General features: G+C 35.0%; 1 protein-coding gene across 1 annotated transcript; it reads left to right on the top strand.

Moving 5' to 3' along the window:
* The first annotated feature begins 759 nt into the window (after window positions 1-759).
* Window positions 760-14,344, top strand: LOC123550228 (uncharacterized). Its single transcript, XM_053546738.1, has 11 exons — window positions 760-912; window positions 1,465-1,560; window positions 1,686-1,806; window positions 3,308-3,468; window positions 3,785-4,273; window positions 4,794-4,901; window positions 6,916-7,155; window positions 8,843-9,082; window positions 10,267-10,367; window positions 11,588-11,849; window positions 11,988-14,344. The coding sequence occupies exons 1-11, from the start codon at window positions 760-762 to the stop codon at window positions 12,807-12,809; spliced, it is 2,793 nt and encodes a 930-aa protein (XP_053402713.1). The 3' UTR covers window positions 12,810-14,344.
* Window positions 14,345-17,784: the final 3,440 nt, after the last annotated feature.

The raw sequence follows: 17,784 nt of genomic DNA on the forward strand, positions 1-17,784 counted from the left end.
TGCTTTAAATGAAAAAGAAAGGGAGATTACTGAACTGAATGAAAGTTCGCAATACCAGTACCTGAATGATTACATAATAATAATGGTGTTACTGTAAACCTAATTGATGAACAGGCTTGTTGCAGTACCAGTAGTACTGCAGTACTACTGAAGCCATTTTAGCAACTACTGGCACTGCTACTGAATTACTTGGTCAAAATTTGGCGACTACTGTTACTAATATTGCATTACTGTCTCAAAAAAGTGGTACTGGTACTGCAGTACTCAACCAGTACTTTGTTTTCTTTTTTTTTTTCTTTGTTGTTTTGATTTTCAAAAAATTGTACTATTTTTATGAAATGGTGCCTTTATAACTTAGCATCTAATACATGCTGCCTTTAATATAATTTAGATGTTATGCCTTTAAGCAGTCATATTTATTGACATGACTGAAGCATATATCACAAAACAGCAATTATGGGATAAACCTGTTTTGCTGTTGAATGTATAATAGCAATATAATAGCAATCCTGCACTGATTTGAGCTGTCATCAATAACAATGAAATGGTCAGTTCGCTCAGTTTTCAGTATAAATAGTAAAGTATTAAGAGTAAAGTAACTTATTTTTTGTATGAAACAGTCATTGCTGGTCTCTCTGGATATGTGGATGTTTTTTTTCCCTTAATCATGTAAGAAGGTCAATAACAGCAACCGAACTACTTGAGGGGGAGAAGCGTTTGCAGACGGCAACAGTTACAAGATGGAACAGTCAGCTGATGATGGTGAGATCGGTTCTGAGTGTCGATGCCAAGAAGCTGGAAGAAGTGAATGCCCCAGTCAAGCTTACTTCATTTGAGAGAAAGTTTCTGAATGTGCTCAGTGAAGTGCTAAAGTCAGTTGAATTTGCCACAACAATTGTGCAAAAAAGAGAAGTCTGTGTCGGCAAGCTTAGCGATCCCCACAACATTGCAACTAAAACATAATCTGAAAGAATTGAAAAACACAGCAAAACTAGAACGCCAAACAGTAAATTTCATAGACATCCTAGAGGAATCTATTGATTCTAGATTGATCAGATACGAGCAGGAAGATGAGTACGTTCTTGCCACAATGCTCGATCCACGCTTCAAGCTGGACTGGTGTACATAAAACTTCTCAAAGCATGAAGATCTTCTAGTGTCCAAGCTTCGGTAGACTTCAGTGACCGAATGTGAAGAAACATCACCACCTAGAAAGGTTTCCAAGGGAGACTTCTTCAGTTTTATGGATGTGAGTAATTCTATATTTATCATATATATGTAGTTGTTTCAATTGATTTCAACTATTCAATGGAATCTAGCTATATCAGTATATTTGCATATTTCACCATTTGTATTGTACATTTTCAATCATCAGGTCAATATTGTTCGAAACTAAAAAAACTACATGCATAACTAATTTTACATTGACATCTTGCATAAATTAATTATTGTTTATTTTTGTAGAATGTCAGAAGTCCAGCTCGCAAGAGGCATCAGTCTGGAAAGACAACATGTGAAGTGGAGAGATACCTCAATGAACCATGCATCCACAGAAATGATGTGAGTTTTGTCAATAACAAATTTAGTGAGGATTTAAAACTAAGGGAGATAAGTTATTCTGATAGTTGATTCATGTGTCATATTTGTATTCTTCTGACTTTTACAAATAAGCATCTGTGTTTCAGGATCCACTGAAGTATTGGTCCAGCCACAGCAAAGTTAGCCCGGGTCTAGCAGAACTTGCCTCAAAATATCTGACGATTCCATGCACCAGCGCCCCAGTAGAGCGACTCTTTTCTGTAGCTGGCAAGATATTTCGGCCAGATAGGTGCCGGATGAATGACGAGACATTTCATAACCATATAATGATCAAATGCAATTCAGAAGCTAAAAATGCATAAAAAGTTAACAAATGTGTTGAAACTTTAAACATGAATAACTATACATAAAGTGCTGTGTTCAAGGTTAAACAAATGCATAAATGATATTCCCGCACTAATGTAATATGCACTAGATTTAAGTTAGAAATAAAATAGCTGAGAAAATGTAATGTTTTATGATGAGTCAATTTATTGCAAGTACCCATAACAATTGACCTCAAGAAAGTACTGGTACTGGTACTGCATTACTCGTAAAATAAAAGTACTGGTACTGCAGTACTCAGACAAAATTTAGTACTGGTACAGTAACTGCATAAATGTGCAAGTACTGGTACTGGTACTTCAGTACTATATCCCTAGTACTGCAACAAGCCTGTTGATGAACATAGTAAAGGGTACACTCTACGTTTAAAGCAGAGCTTGACATTGAATGTTTATGTATCAAAAGTTGGCGGAGTAATTCAAGTAGTATTAAAACTGGTAAATAAAGAGCCAGGTAAAGTTCCACCCCCCTCAACAGTTCTTAGTATGAATTTGCATCGCCTTTGTCTTGCATACAAGCAATTGGCTATGTTTTCTCAAGAAAACATACTTGTTTATTAACAAATGAAACTTCTAAGTTTGGCAGTAAATTTATTGGTTACGTCTGATTCAAGTAGAAAGTGTACGTGACATTGAGACCAAGTCTGCAGATGATACATTAAAAGTGTTTCGAAAACTTTTACTCGGCCTCGATAATATCGCCTCAAATGAATCTTTGTCACCTGATATAATAACTCTTATTACATCGACAATGTCTGACAGGGCTGCCACCGAAGTTAAATTTAATGAACTGCTTGAAATGTGTCGGAAAGAGGTTTAACCTTTAACTTATGCTTACTATCATAATTTTTCAGAAGAAGGGAAGGCCAGTTTAGGTAATTTGAATAACTGTTTCTGTGGGCTGCATGCACTGGTGAATTATTCTGAAACAGAGCAAAAATCAGTTAAAGAAAATGAAAATAGAATTTGTATGGAAATACGCCTTCATATGCCAACACTTTTACTAGGCGTGAACCTGGTATGTGCAGATTAGTTTGAACTGCTTCAAAATGAAATGAAAGGAAGTGGAGGTGATGAAAAACGGTTGTCAGGGTCACTTTGGAACGTATGTTACTGACTTTCGGCAGGAAGAACTGTTGAAATCTGTTCTACTTTGAACATACAAGGGATCACGTTTTCATATTTTGTTTCGCAACGCCTGTTCAGATTTTATTCTCACACGAGAAAAAAAGAATTAATTCCTTGACAGCTGGTTCTACCAACAAACTTTAGAAATGCATTTTATTTGATCTTAAAAGTTCCTGAGTTCCTAGCAGGTGTAAAGGCATTCATTGTAACTTGCCCCCTATGGTGTGTGTTGTTGGACAAGCAAATGTCATTAATAGACACGAACAATAAATATCTGGAACTTGTTAATTTCTCAGAAGATGCATTAGGCAATATTGCCCATTTTATGTCAGGGAATATGCTTCTGTTTGAAGATGATGTTCAGAAAGACAGTGTATTGGAATTTCTTCTTGTACCTACAGTATATGATGACATTTTTGTAAGTAATAGCAAGTAATTTTAAGAACACTGTGCCAGTTTGGTAAAAAGGCTCTACAAAGAGCAGCTACCTGGTGGAAAATTAACTGTTATAAACCCTGAAATAATTAAAGGAAACCCCAGAAAGTCCTATTTTGCTGAGAGTGTTTTGGTCAGTTGGATCAGTTAATGCGTACAAAGACTTATATAACTTTAGTATATTGGCTGCAGGATCTTGTATAATGTTTCTTAATAATGGGACTACGGAATGGTTAAAATCAATGGAGGAAGGAGAGAGTAATTAGTTGATATTAGACGCGTCAAGTCAAATCAAAAAGTACAAAATCAGTTACAAAACAAGGCCACAGGAAATTGAAGATAAAAGAAGAGAAAAAAATCAGGAAAAAGTAAGATTGAAAGGAAGACAGGAAAGAGAGAAATTTAGAAAACAGACAGAATACAGTAACAAAATTATGCTACATAGGCGTTGGCAGTCTGAAACAGAGGTTGATAATATGGTGGCGAGTAACCTTACTAAAACAGCGCAAACAGAGGTGATACGATTTCGAAAAGACGTTTTACTGCAAGTACCAGATGACAAAAAAAAGACATTCAATTTTACTACATTTGTACAGCGGAGGAAGTTCAGGCAAAGTTTAGATCCTGAAGATTTAAAATTGAATTTAAAAGCTTTCATAAGGCAAGCAGTGGTGAGATATGGAGAAAACCAACAGGAGAAACACATTTTCGTGGGAAGGAGAGTTAGGCACTGGTTAGAAGTGGGAGAGGGTGGATCTAAGAACAGGCAAAATAATATCACACAGATATAATCATTTGCTTGCTAATATATATATAGCTATTAAAAGCATGTACGTATATAAAAGAACACAATTGTATGTGTCTATAATATATTCAGTACCAGATCTGTGCAGTTGAATACACTATTTTTAACCAGAATCAAAGTAGCATGTGAATACTTATATTTGAGCCGTGCCATGGGAAAACCAACATAGTGGGTGTGCGACCAGCATGGATCCAGACCAGCCTGCGCATCCGCGCAGTCTGGTCAGGCTCCATGCTGTTCGCTTTTAAAGCCTATTGGAATTGGAGAAACTGTTAGCGAACAGCATTGATCCTGACCAGACTGCGCGGATGCGCAGGCTGGTCTGGATCCATGCTGGTCGCACACCCACTATGTTGGTTTTCCCATGGCACGGCTCATTTAACTGATATTACTTTTTTCAGCATTAAAATAGACGCTTGATTTATTATCAGCAATCTTACTATGTAATTTTTGATAAATACTCGTCTTTCCTGATTCTTTTAAGAAGTGGATGTTTATTTCAGGTCCCGGGTTTCCCAGACTGGTTCATTATACTTTACGGCCAGAATCCAGCAGTCTATAGACCCTTCCGTCTGGGCATTGATATGGATTCGAAGGATTTGGAACTATTAGTAAAATGTAAGAGTAAAAAGGCAAACATTATTTTGTAAGTTCTTGTATTCTTACACTCTTTTTGCTCAGCTTAATTCCTGGCAAACCATTTTTAATATGATGATTCACCGTCTGTTAGCCGTCCCTCTGTATCAGTCCGATTCTCTGAACAACTTCTACTTGACTAATTTCATTGAAACTTCACAGAAATGCTTTTAGGTAGTTCTCTATTAATTTCTACCCCATACAGACAGAATATGGAGGTATTTTAATGTCAGAAGGAATATTTTCCAGATTTATTTTTCAAATTTCTTAACTTTCATGACAAATGATATCATAATGAAATAAAGAGCAAAATGTTTCTTTTCTAAAGACCTTTCCAATGCTATATAACAACCTAGTGTTTGTTAAACTCTTAAAAATAGTCCGACTTCTCTGAAACATATTTACATCTGATTTCATTCAACGATTAATCATTATTTTCTAAATATTAATTTATCTGATTAATAGTATTATGTTATGCCCAATGAATGTATTTGCATGTGATCAAAAACATACATTCCCGTTCAGGAATATCTTTAAAGGGCCAATTTGGTAATGATCATAAAGCGTGTGTGTATTATCCTTTTTAATTGAATGTTGAAGAAAAACGCCGACTTATAAATTCTTTTTTCAGTTTGAAACATTAATTTACATGCTTGTCCAGAATGCGGGAAGTCATTCATGTTTCAAACAACACTGAATAGACACACGGCTACACCTATTGGAAACAGTTCCAATGATATTTCCATTTGAAGCAAATGGTTCATCAGGAAATATGTGTACATCAATATTTTTGAGAGTCATGACACGGCAAACCTTTTGCAATTTACCTTCTTGTGTCAAGTTTGCCGCAAATAGGCTACTTTACGAGGCAATCAGCATATTACCAGCATTTTGAAATTCAAGACCCGGCAAAAAGTTACAAGGGCAGTAAATATGAAAAAAACTTCTTTACATCATCAGCCCTTAGGAAAAATTCACTTGTTCATGAACATAAAAAGCTGCCGTGTGTAGTTACTATAGACTCTGCTACAGTGTAAATTTTAAATGGCAGAGGCAGCTCTCGTATTTAGGCACGGATGCATTTTCTGGAAAAAAGTTAGGTTAATGTATTTTAAAGGTATTTATACCATCTTGGTAATTTATGATGTTTATAGAAATAAGACCTTTCATGAACGAGTAACTTTTTGCTTAAATCGATTTTTCTAGATCAATGTAGACGGTCGAATCTAAAATCGATAATCAGACGAATCCAGCCATCTAGATTCAAATCAAATTTGCGGAAAAGGTAAGCGGTTATAAGACACTGTTCTTACTGTCAGAATGGAAGATATTCCGTAATGTCGACCTGCCAGACAAAAAATCTCTCTGAGAAGGTACATGATCCCTACTTTTCTTGGTGTTTTTATGGTTTATAGATCATAGTACTAGTACTCTTTTCTTAAACAGGGCCTGGCTATGTGTTGTAGCTCTCAGAAGATCGTTACCTTTATATAGAACATATAGCAAATCTATAATTTACTAGTGTATTTGATTTATCAACATTGCTTTCCCTATAATACGGCCTAGCGGTGTGCTGGAAAAGAAAACCAAATAAAGCAAAATCGGCAATTATTTGGTGAAATAATCCTTGATATTGAGTTAGAATCGAAATAATATACCTTAGACAGTGACTTTCTGTTATATAATTCCTTGACATCTGAACTCTAAACAATGAATTTATTCAAAGATAAATCACTGTTTGGGATATATTATTTTTAGATATTATTTGTATAATATGAGTAATCGTATTATTTTATGCCCAATGAATGTATTCGCATATGATAATAATTAAAAAAAGACAATTCTGACTTCAGTACATTATTTAAATATTTGACAATTGATGTATGATCTTGTTTCTAATTAGATTGTTGGCGGCATATGTTCACCTATATATATACCTAGTTTTCTCATACATGGCAGATCTGCTCCGACTACGTGTAGCTTATCTAGAAAATCGTCAACATTTTAGGGGAGGAGTTCTTGATCTTTGTGCGAATAGAGTTCTTGTCGGTTATAAAAGTAGAACTAGATAGACGTAAAGAAAAACTGAAAATGGCGTTAAATGTTTACGCGACAGCAGCAACACTTTTATTTATCCTGACTCCAGGGCAGTGTCATGGACCGACGGCCAACACAGAAATTTGTCTTAAAGTTCCATTTTCCGTCGACGATTGCTACGCTGCTTCACTTGTAAGTCACACTATTCTTAACTTATTTTTCACATTTAAAACATTGAATTACGGATAACTGCATGTGTAGTATCAAGCTAGTTAACTGATTTATTTTTAATTTATATAAATCACATGTTTACAGCTATTTCTTTTGCAATCGCTGACTGAAGAAAATCTTTCTTTTTTCTTTTTTTTTTTTTTTGGTGTTGTGTAAATTAAAGGAAATTTTACAAATCTGGAGGTAAGCAACTTATCAGCGATTTTGTTTGTGTTTAATACATTGCTTATTATTTGCTTATAATATAGAAAAAATATAACTGCAAACATTGATTTATGTCATGTAACAAAACACTTTCCGAATGGCTCGCCGGTCAACAGTCGAAACTATTTTCCCGAGGTCCAAAGCAGACTTGACACACACTTAATACATAAGTAATAGTACGTAGCCATTATCTTATAAAAATTGAGTATATATGTAACACCAATACAAAATTAAGCTAACATAGACATGTGTTAAAATTATGAAAATTTTATTCATTAAAATTTCTTTGTATTTTTTTTTTATCATTTTACTATGGTACAGTGTATTACTATCTCCTATACATACATCAAATATTTTTTGTTTCTTTTAAGGGGTCGGTGGTGGTGGGCGGGGGGGGGGGGTGTAAATCAACTCTTCAACTCTACAATATGCATGTCTTTCCATAGCATATAACCTGAAGTTTAAAAGTCTTTTTAAGAAATATAACAGTGATTCCCTGATATCTTATTTTTTCCTTTCTCGCCGTATGATATAACCCACAATACAGAAATAAAATCTTGACGACATTCAAATAAACATTTTTAAACGCATGTAAGATAACAATGTTCAATATAGAAAAATGCACCATTGTGTGCATTTTACTGTACAAGAAGGCTTTTGCAAATACACTGTAGACTTAAATATCACGAGCTTTACCTGTATAAAGGCATACGCTAATAGGAAAATTACGCGAAAACTTAGGGTCTCATTTTTTAATCGTGTGTTTGAGTGATTTTTTTTTTACACCAATCATGACCCCAATTTTTTCTTTTGATTTTTATTCAGCACAGACAATATTCTTCAAGGAAATATAAGTTACAGGCATTTAAAATAGGTCCTTTAGCCGTTGGAAATATGTCGATTTTATATAGCATAAAGAAAACAGCTATTTGGTGTGTTGTAACCTAATGCCAATACACGAAACGGATGACAGCTCATCATAGATATTTAAGTTTCATCGATTCATCGTTTCTGCAAGAGAGAATCCAAATCTCAAGAAATTCAAAGTTTAGTAGCAATCTTATTTAAACTTTAAACTTTTCAGTCTTTTATTTTCTGGCCCTTTTGTGGTCATAGAGTTCATTCAAATATCTGGATAACATTGTACTGCGCAAGTTGGTGCATGTGGGGCATGAGGGGTGTTGTACTTTTCGAAACTTCTCACGAGCAGGCTTAGTTGAACAGACTCTCCTGGTTGCATTCTATGCTTTCTACTGGTCGTCTTTCATCTGTCGTAATCGGTGCTATCACGTGTTAAAAATAAACATGTTTACAATAAATATTTTAACATGTTTGCAACACAAATCTTTACGAACGTTATATGTATTTTTCTAAGCAGTTGACCAAAATGGGAAAACAACTGCGTTAGAAAATGTTTTGACAAAAACCTTTAATATCTTTACAGAATGAGCCAATTTCTCCGAAAGCGGCCAAGGTTGATTGTCTTCAACGGATGTTATGGTATTACGAATCGGAACAAAACCTCACAGCAGCCGACCTAAGTTATTTCTCGGCGCTATCAAAACAAGGATGGAGGTATGGGCATCCCCATCCAAAGACGGGTAAACGGACCAGACAAGAATATAGGACATTAACAGATATCCAACGTAAAAGATTTCATATTGCATTCCAGAATCTGTACAGAGTAAGACACTATGTACTCATACCTCACGTCTTTGAAAATGTGTTGTGCAATTTAAAATTGCATGTAAAGTATGATTCTGTCGGAGTTTAACTAAAACCACGGCAATACATTCAGTAAAATTTAAACATACCTATTTGATTTATAAAATAAGGTTATCACTCCCGTTTATGTCTATATAAACATATCTGTGTGGTTATGCAAATGTATTTTTGTGGCAATGCCAGAGTGCCTTCACCAATGTATCTGTGTGGTTATACTCATGTATGTGTGTGGCTATATCAATTTATCTGTGTGGTTTATAGCAATATATGATATCTGCCTGGTCATAATTGTGTATCAGTGTGGTAATACTGATGATTCAGTGTGGCTAAACCAGTGTCTCTGTGTTGCTATATCAGTATTTCTGTGTGATTACACCAATGTATCTGTATGGTTATACCAATGTATTAATATGGTTTTACTTATGTATCTGTGCGGTTATACTGATGTTTCTGTGTGCCTTTACTAATATTTCTGCGTGACTGCACTAATATGTCTGCGTGATTATACCAATGTATATGTGTAGCTATACCTATGTATCTGTGTGGCTATACCACTATGTCTACGTGGTTATACCAATATCTGTGTGGCTATATACTTATGTGTCTGTGTAGCTATATCAGTATATCTACGTGGTTATACCTATGTATTTGTGTGGCTATACAAATGTATCAGCGTGACTATACCAATATATATGTTTGATAATAAAGTTTTGTGTTGCTATGCCAGTGCGTCTGTATGGCTATACCAATATAATCATCTGCATGGGATGAAATGATGATATATAAGAAGCTTATTTAACCCTTACCATGCTAAATTTCTATAATGGACTGGTCCATCTTCCAGTTTGGGTAGTACCATTTGTCATTTGAAGGGGTGTTTACTAAAAAATTACTGACTGAATAGCGAACAGTGCAGACCATGATCAGACTGCACGGATGTGCAGGCTGATCTTGGTCTGCACTGGTCGCAAAGACAGAATCACGTGCTGCCAGCAGTCTAAGGGTTAACCAAAACGTATCTTTAAGGATAAATGTTTATTTTTAATTAATATCCAGTTTATAAAATATGCGTTCTTTCAGTCTATTGGTAGATTTAAGATATTGCAGGAATACACATTAATCGTTTGATGTGTTGACTTTCAGAAAGGCATTTTAAAGAAATATGCTCTGCTACACAGGATTGCTGTACGGCTGCATCACGGAGGTGCTTCGTTTAATGCTTGGCATAGAGTTCTTATTACATAGTAAGTGTGTAGATTTGATAAAGGTGGAAACACCATATTACCTATGTTAAAAGGTACATCTTCAAATAAAAACATTTATCACATGTTTAACTTCGTAGGAGTGGAATAAAGCCATTACAAAATTTTGGTTTTACACTAGTATAACAAAGCTTAATACGTTGACGTCGTTTTAAATATAAGAGACGTTGGTCGAAATGACTTGGTCTTTAAAAAGGAAAAGCTAACATGCTCGGCATTGTATAGTTGTATAATAACACACGATTTTCAGCTTTCATTGTTTAATAGGAAAACAAATCAGGTCATGTTAGAATCATTGTTTCACATGTTTGACGTTGTAGGGGGTGAAATAACGCCATGTCATATATTTGTATTATTTACATTACGTACCGATTATTTTTTCTCTCGGTGTAAGCTTGAAATATCTTTCACGGAGTGGATGGATGTTACATGCAATATTTTTGGCGGAGGCGTAGCTACGAGCGACAGTTTGAAATATGATGAAAATTAGTGAGACATAATTTGATCTTACATGTAAAACAAACAAGTTTTCTTTATATTTCATGCCTTTTCAATATGTTTCCCAGTTTAACCCGCGCATCGTCACGCGCATTCGGCAAAGTCAGGCGCAAAGTCGTGACCTAACAATAATGATATTCGAGAAAAAAAGATGTATAATTCTTTAGAGATTCTTTTATATTCTTTTACATTTTGATACGGTAGAACACATATCTTCATATTTTTGTAGGTACTTATATACTTCTGTATTTCTATTTATGTATATTTTGGACAGCATTTCCGATTATTTATATTCTTTCCCGGTCAAGTGTATATCTAACGTTCTCTAACCTGTATCAATGAAAATTATAAAAATAAGACCTCACTTTTTAAAACAGTAAAACGTTCAAATATAATCTACAATTGAATAAACCGCTGAAAAAACAGTTAAATAAAGTCACATGACGTCAAAAAAGGATCACGGCTACGCTTGTGTTTTTCTACACTTATTCATAAAAGATAATTGCTAGATAAATCCAGTATTTAATTCGTTCAAAAATATCAGAATGAAAACAAAATTCGTGTAATATCCTCTATATAATAACATTTTGAAGTTTTCGTTGTATTACTTTCGTATGTCTACAGGATATGATATGAAAATTTTGATAAAAAAATCAATAATCTTCAATGTAAAAAATGTATGAAATATATGTTTGACATTTAAGCCTGGAAGAGGAACTTCGGCGAGAGGATAAAACCGTTTCTTTGCCTTACGTGGACCTCAGACTAGACCACAGAATGGACAATCCTGTCAACTCGTTCCTTTGGTCTAAAGAGCTGCTCGGGAACGCCAATGGCGATGTTGTTACCGGCTTTTGCGCATATTGGAAAACATTTCGTGGAAATCTTTGGCGAAATTACGGAAGAAGAGGACAGGTTATCAGCCCAGAAAAGGTTGAAAAGATTCTTACCCGATGCCATAATGAGGTAAACTATTTTTCTCGTCGAAATAGGGCTCATTTGTTCAGTGTTTTGCTAGCTCTTGTTGATAAATGCCTACGTCAGAAATCACGTAAGATTATCGTATTTCTTACTGATTATAACAACATACACTATCTTTTCCAGGATATTTCCTTTCCACTCAAAACGCCTGGTGACGAAAAAGAAATGGATTTCGTTTCTGAATATCATCACAATGCTATTCATAACTGGGTTGGGGGTGATATGGGTGACATAGATATGGCTGCTTCTGACCCAGTCTTCTACATGGTGCACTGTTTTCTAGATATGTACTGGGAAAAGTTCCGAAATCGTCAGAAAACTGTATGTGGGGTTAATCCGGAGACAGACTATCCTTTACAAACTGGCGGTCCAAGTCATGGCCCAAATGATTACATGACTGGATTTGACGGACTAAAGAATATAGATGGGCTGAAAAATTTCTGGATTGAAGATTGGTTCAATTATGAGGATAGCCCGCTACATTGCAAGACAGATGGAGACTGTAGGTCTAGGTATTTGTATTGTCGATACGGAGACTGTGTCAGTCATTCACGTCGTACGGACTACAACCCGGGTCAATATTTCAACAAATATTTTGGACTCTCTATAGAACCGTTCGAGCCAAAAACGAGCTATGTTCCAAAACGCACCGTCACTGAATTTGAACCTGCATCACTTAATGATGGGAGGACAATAGAATCGGCCAAACGTGACGCTAGAAATGCGATGTCTTCCGTGCATCACAGAGGTCGTGCTTATTCAGAGCCCGCACGTACACATCCTTTACCACAAGCAAGTATGGCTGTACCACAAGCCGTTGACGCATTTTCACTTTCCAGCAATGCAAATAATAACCCCCCTTCGAAGCAAAAACAGGGTTTCACAAGTCTAGAACACAGACTCGCAAAATACAACAAACTCATTAGACGAAAAAGCAGACATTGAATGTCGTCATATGCAAGTGGTGCTTATGGCCATCCACGTGTGCAGATTGAATACTTGTATTTTGTATGAAATATTTTGCCTTTTTTCATTTCTGCATGTTTTTCCCTTGCATTCTATGATTTCGTTTTACTGCGTGCTTCATTTTACTTGTATAAACGAAATTATAAACCCGGTGATTTCTCTACTTTGATTAATGTATTCTTTTATTTCGTTTTACACAGTGTCGCTTATTTTACTTGTATAAATAGAATCATTTATTAAACCCTGTGGTTCTAGTACTTAATTTTACTTGTATAAATGAAATAATCTTTACTAAACCCGGTGATTTCTCTATCTCGATTACTGTATTCTTCGGATTCGTTTAGCTTAGTGCTTCATTTAACTTGTATAAATTAAATTAAAACTCGGTGATTTCTCTAAAATGATTAAATTATTCTTTGAGTGCTTCATTTTATTTGTATAAATGTAATTATATTTATTAAACCCTTGTGTTTTTGTAAGTTGTCTTCATTCTTTTGGTTATTTTTATCTGAATTCATTATGATTACTATGTTGAATAAGTTTTTTGTTTGTTTCAGTAAAACTGATGATTTTATGTGTTAGTTAGTTATTTACATACAATGAAATGTGTTACAGGACTGTGTGAATGTTAGAAAATGCAGAGTAACTCGTACGTCTATATAGATAAATTTACGAATCTTCAATCTTGTACTCCATAATAACTTGTAACAACCAGATAGGTTCTTGTGTGCGCAGGAAATGTATAATGTATTCGATTAGTGCCTTTGTCCTCTTACCTGAACAAAAGTATGATAACATTTTTTTTCATAAAATATACAGGAAAAGAATCTTCACTTCAGGTTACAACATGTTTAATGTCCAAGTACTTTAACTCAGTCTTTTTATTTTCTGTTCATTCGGACCATTCAGTAATAGTTTCGCCTAAGCCGGTGCTAGAGGGCGTAAAGTGTAAATTTCATTACCCTTCATGAACAGACTTGCAGACGGACTCTTTTTTTGTCTGATTGCATTATATGCCTCCAAAAGATCTACATTAAAATTTTATTTCTTAGGTAAAAGCAGGAACTGAATATATTTTTGTAAAACTGTCTTTATCCAGTTTTGCCAAAACACCGGTTAGGCAACTGAGAAATATGCTATTTTGTAGACAAATTTTACAACATTTAGGATATGTTCTTGTAAAGAATGTTCAATACACGTACCAACATCGTTTTAGAACAAAGGTCAAACCTAGTCCTCTATTATGTTGCCTTGTTGTGTTCTATGCCTCCAAAGGAAACTTTCTCAGATTTTGTTAAAAATCGCAACAGCAGTCTTTAAGTGCCATATTGTTATATTATCTGGTCCTTTAGGATCATTGAGTGCATTCATTTCTACTATAATGAAATTCTCCTTAAGCCGTTGCTATGGGGCCTGAAGGGTGTTGCACATTTCATTACCTCTCATGAATAAGCGAGTCTGTATTGTCTTGCTTGGTTGCGTTCTATGCCTACAAATGATCTTTTCACAGATTTCATTGTTTTGGACTAATTTCTAACTTTCTTTTAGAGCTTGTGTTAGTATCATTATTTTTTTATATAAAGGCTTTACACATATATTTTCTGAGGAATGAGAAGTAATTATGTATACGTACGGTTTCTAAATTTGAATAAAATTACGGAAACATTTCTTTTTTCATTGAATTAATCAACGAATTTACATTTTGTCCAAATGTATTTGTGTACTCTAAGTACCTTATATTCAAAAGATTTTTCAGGATATCAAATGACAAGCATTATACACTGTAACATACAGACGGTGATAACTTATCCTCAAAAATTGATAACATATGTGATATTTACATATGTGATATTTACATAATTACGAACTTTAGAAATGTACCAGCGCTAAAACAAGGAGAATACAAAATAAAATCTGAAAAGTAGATCCCTCGGAAGCACCCAAAACAAGGCAAACAGTGAAAAAGTTACAAAAGTTCAGCTACATATTATCCAAGGGTAAATGCGCGCATGGTGGCATGCGTAACAATTAGAATATATTATATAATAATTTATTATAACCGAAGTCATATGCAAGTGCGGGAAAATGTCTTTTCATTACACTGTATTTGAAAAAAAAAAAATGAAATATATATTTTGATATTAATGTTGTTTCATTTTCAGTAGACGGGTACAACTATATATTTACCTTTCTATATTTGAAGTATTCCAGATTTACAAAAAAAAAATGTTTTGGAAAATACACTCAAAACTGCGTCCAATTTCATTATATTTCGACGTTCATTCAAATAATCGATGCTCGTGATATAATTTGAAAGGCAGTCTATGAATATACACCTACAACAGCGGATAGAATACTTGTTATACAAGAGTTGTCCGCAAGACAGGGCGCTACACTATTCGGCGATTTGACAGTAAAATGAATTTATGTCTCAATAACAGACCTCTACTTTAAAAGGAAGATACACCAAGATATAAAAAGACCCTACTACTCAGAGGGTTAAAGGTCAAGTATGGAAGGTGTACTGACATTCTTTATTTTGATGGAATTAAATTATATCAGAAAAAAAAACAGTCCAAGAAACTACATGCACATAAAGTATAAGACTTTGCTAAACTCAAATTATATTTCTATTTATTTTTTTATTTATTTTTATCTATTTATCTTATTTATTATTATAGCAGCTGATGATGATAAAGATACATTTTAAGTTTCGAGTCATTATCTTACATCGTACTAAAGTTATATCAAGAAAGCGAAGATTGCCAAAAAACTTTAAGTATGAAAGGGGCATAATTCTGTCAAAAATACAATTAGAATTATGGAGATTGTAACCACACATGCAGGTGATGATTATAAAGAAATATTTTTAATTTCAAGTCATTATCTTTTAAAGTATTAAAGATATGTCTATAAGCGAAGCTTTCGAAAAAATTTAACATGAAAATAATTCCAAGTATAACAACTTGTTGACCTTGACCTTGGGTATAATGTGTCCAGCCCCTGCACATACTTTATTTGTATGCTGGACAATGTTTATGTGAAGTTACAGTAAAATATAAGCAATAGTTACAAAGATATGACAGAAAAACAAAGGCTGCCGAAAGACTTTAACCTTAAAAAATAACCTAAGTATAATACCTTGGTGACCTTAACCTTGGGTATAATGGACTCAGCCCCTGCACATACTTTGTTTGCATGTTGAACAATGTTAATGTGAAGATACAGTAAGATATAAGCATGTAACAAAGAAAAACAAAGGTTGCCGAAAAACTTTAACCAAGAAAGCTCACGCCGACGCCGGGGCGAGTAGAATAGTACACCTATTCTCCGAATAGTGGAGCTAAAAATGGGAAATTCAAATTTTTACCGTCAAAATATTCTACAAACAAAATCGTACTAGTAAGAAAAACAGGAAGTCATCTACAGCATAATGCACTTTTAAGATCATACATTTCAAAATTATTGAATATCTCCAATGAACTTTTAAAATGTGCATAATACTCTTACATGAGAAATTAGGTAGAGACAATATGGGCACCAGAAACTGTAACAATTATTTCAAACAGTAATAGTCTCTACAATGCAGCAGACATATTAAGGCGGTGTGGTCACTGTGTCATTTCAGAGCACATGATCCGGTCTCTAGGTCAAAGGTCATGGTCACATTTAGCGGTCTTCGCTCCATATTTTCATAATCGCTTGAGGTATTTTCATATAACTAATACTTACGATGATAATGAGACCCGAATCACCTCTATGTGTGGTTGGGGGGGGGGGGGGGGGGGGGGGGGGGTGTGTGCGCGTGTGTGTGTGTGTGCGCGCGCGTGTGTGTGTGTGTGTGTGTGTGTGTGTTCATTTTTAGATTTACATCTCTCTATTTATGTCAATATTATACATACCAAAGTTTATGACAAGAGGGATGATTTTAATTCTAGTACTGTAAATTTTCCCCATTTGGATGGGGATGTACCGCAGGCTACATCTTATGGGGTATATATTTCTCAATTAATTCGGTTTGCCAGAGCGTGTTTTCAATGAACGTAATCAATATATTACAAGTAAACTTCTTCAGCAAGACTACCGTTATTACAAACTGCGTAAATATTTTTTTATCGTAATTCTGATTTGGTTTAAAAATTCAACAGTGATTTAAAGACACTTCTACGAGAATGTATTTCAAACCCCGTTTTTTATGGGGATGTGGTTTACAAATCGTAAGATACTGGGTCATGGTAATTTTCAAATTGTTTTGAGACATCCTGCATGTTTAGAGTTGGACACCACGCTTCCCTCTTCGATTGCGTCTAACGAAAGGGGGGGTGGGGGGGGGGGCATCAATGTTGAGCAGTTTTTAAATCCACAGGACTGAATGTTTGATATCTGTCTACTGGCCTGTTTTGCCGGCCCTTAAGGTGTTTTCTCTTGTGTAACTGTTTCTGCAAAGCATTGAGTACATACGTTTTTGGTTCTTAAGGTTTGCTTTTTATATATTTATACAGGCAGGAGCATTTTTGTGTTTTATATGCATGCCTTTTTGTTTTTGTGACCTGTGTTATAGAGATGCACCAGGCGGGGATTACTTTTATTTACACTACCCCGTGTCTTTTGAACACGGTGGGGGATAAGAGTGAGGTTGGGTGCGCACCATAAACCTGTTTAAGCTCCCCAGTGGTGTTTTTGCCACTGACCGTCCAAGGCGGTGCCCCACTGTTTTCCTTTATTTGTTCGTTATGTCTCTTTGTATGTGCATGTGTGCGTGCGTGCGTGTGTTTGTAGTGTACACGTGTGCTCGCTGTGGATTTCGTTTTGGGTAGCCTGTGTTTTTGGAACATTATATTCCCTGTTTGATATTTATCCTTGTTTTTTAGCACATAGAATCCATTCTCACTGGTATTGCAGCAATACAGAAACGTAAGTGAGATCATGGAAGAGATGAACTTGATCCCAAAGA

The sequence above is a fragment of the Mercenaria mercenaria genome, chromosome 6, assembly GCF_021730395.1.
Source record: "Mercenaria mercenaria strain notata chromosome 6, MADL_Memer_1, whole genome shotgun sequence".
Lineage (NCBI taxonomy): Eukaryota > Metazoa > Mollusca > Bivalvia > Venerida > Veneridae > Mercenaria > Mercenaria mercenaria.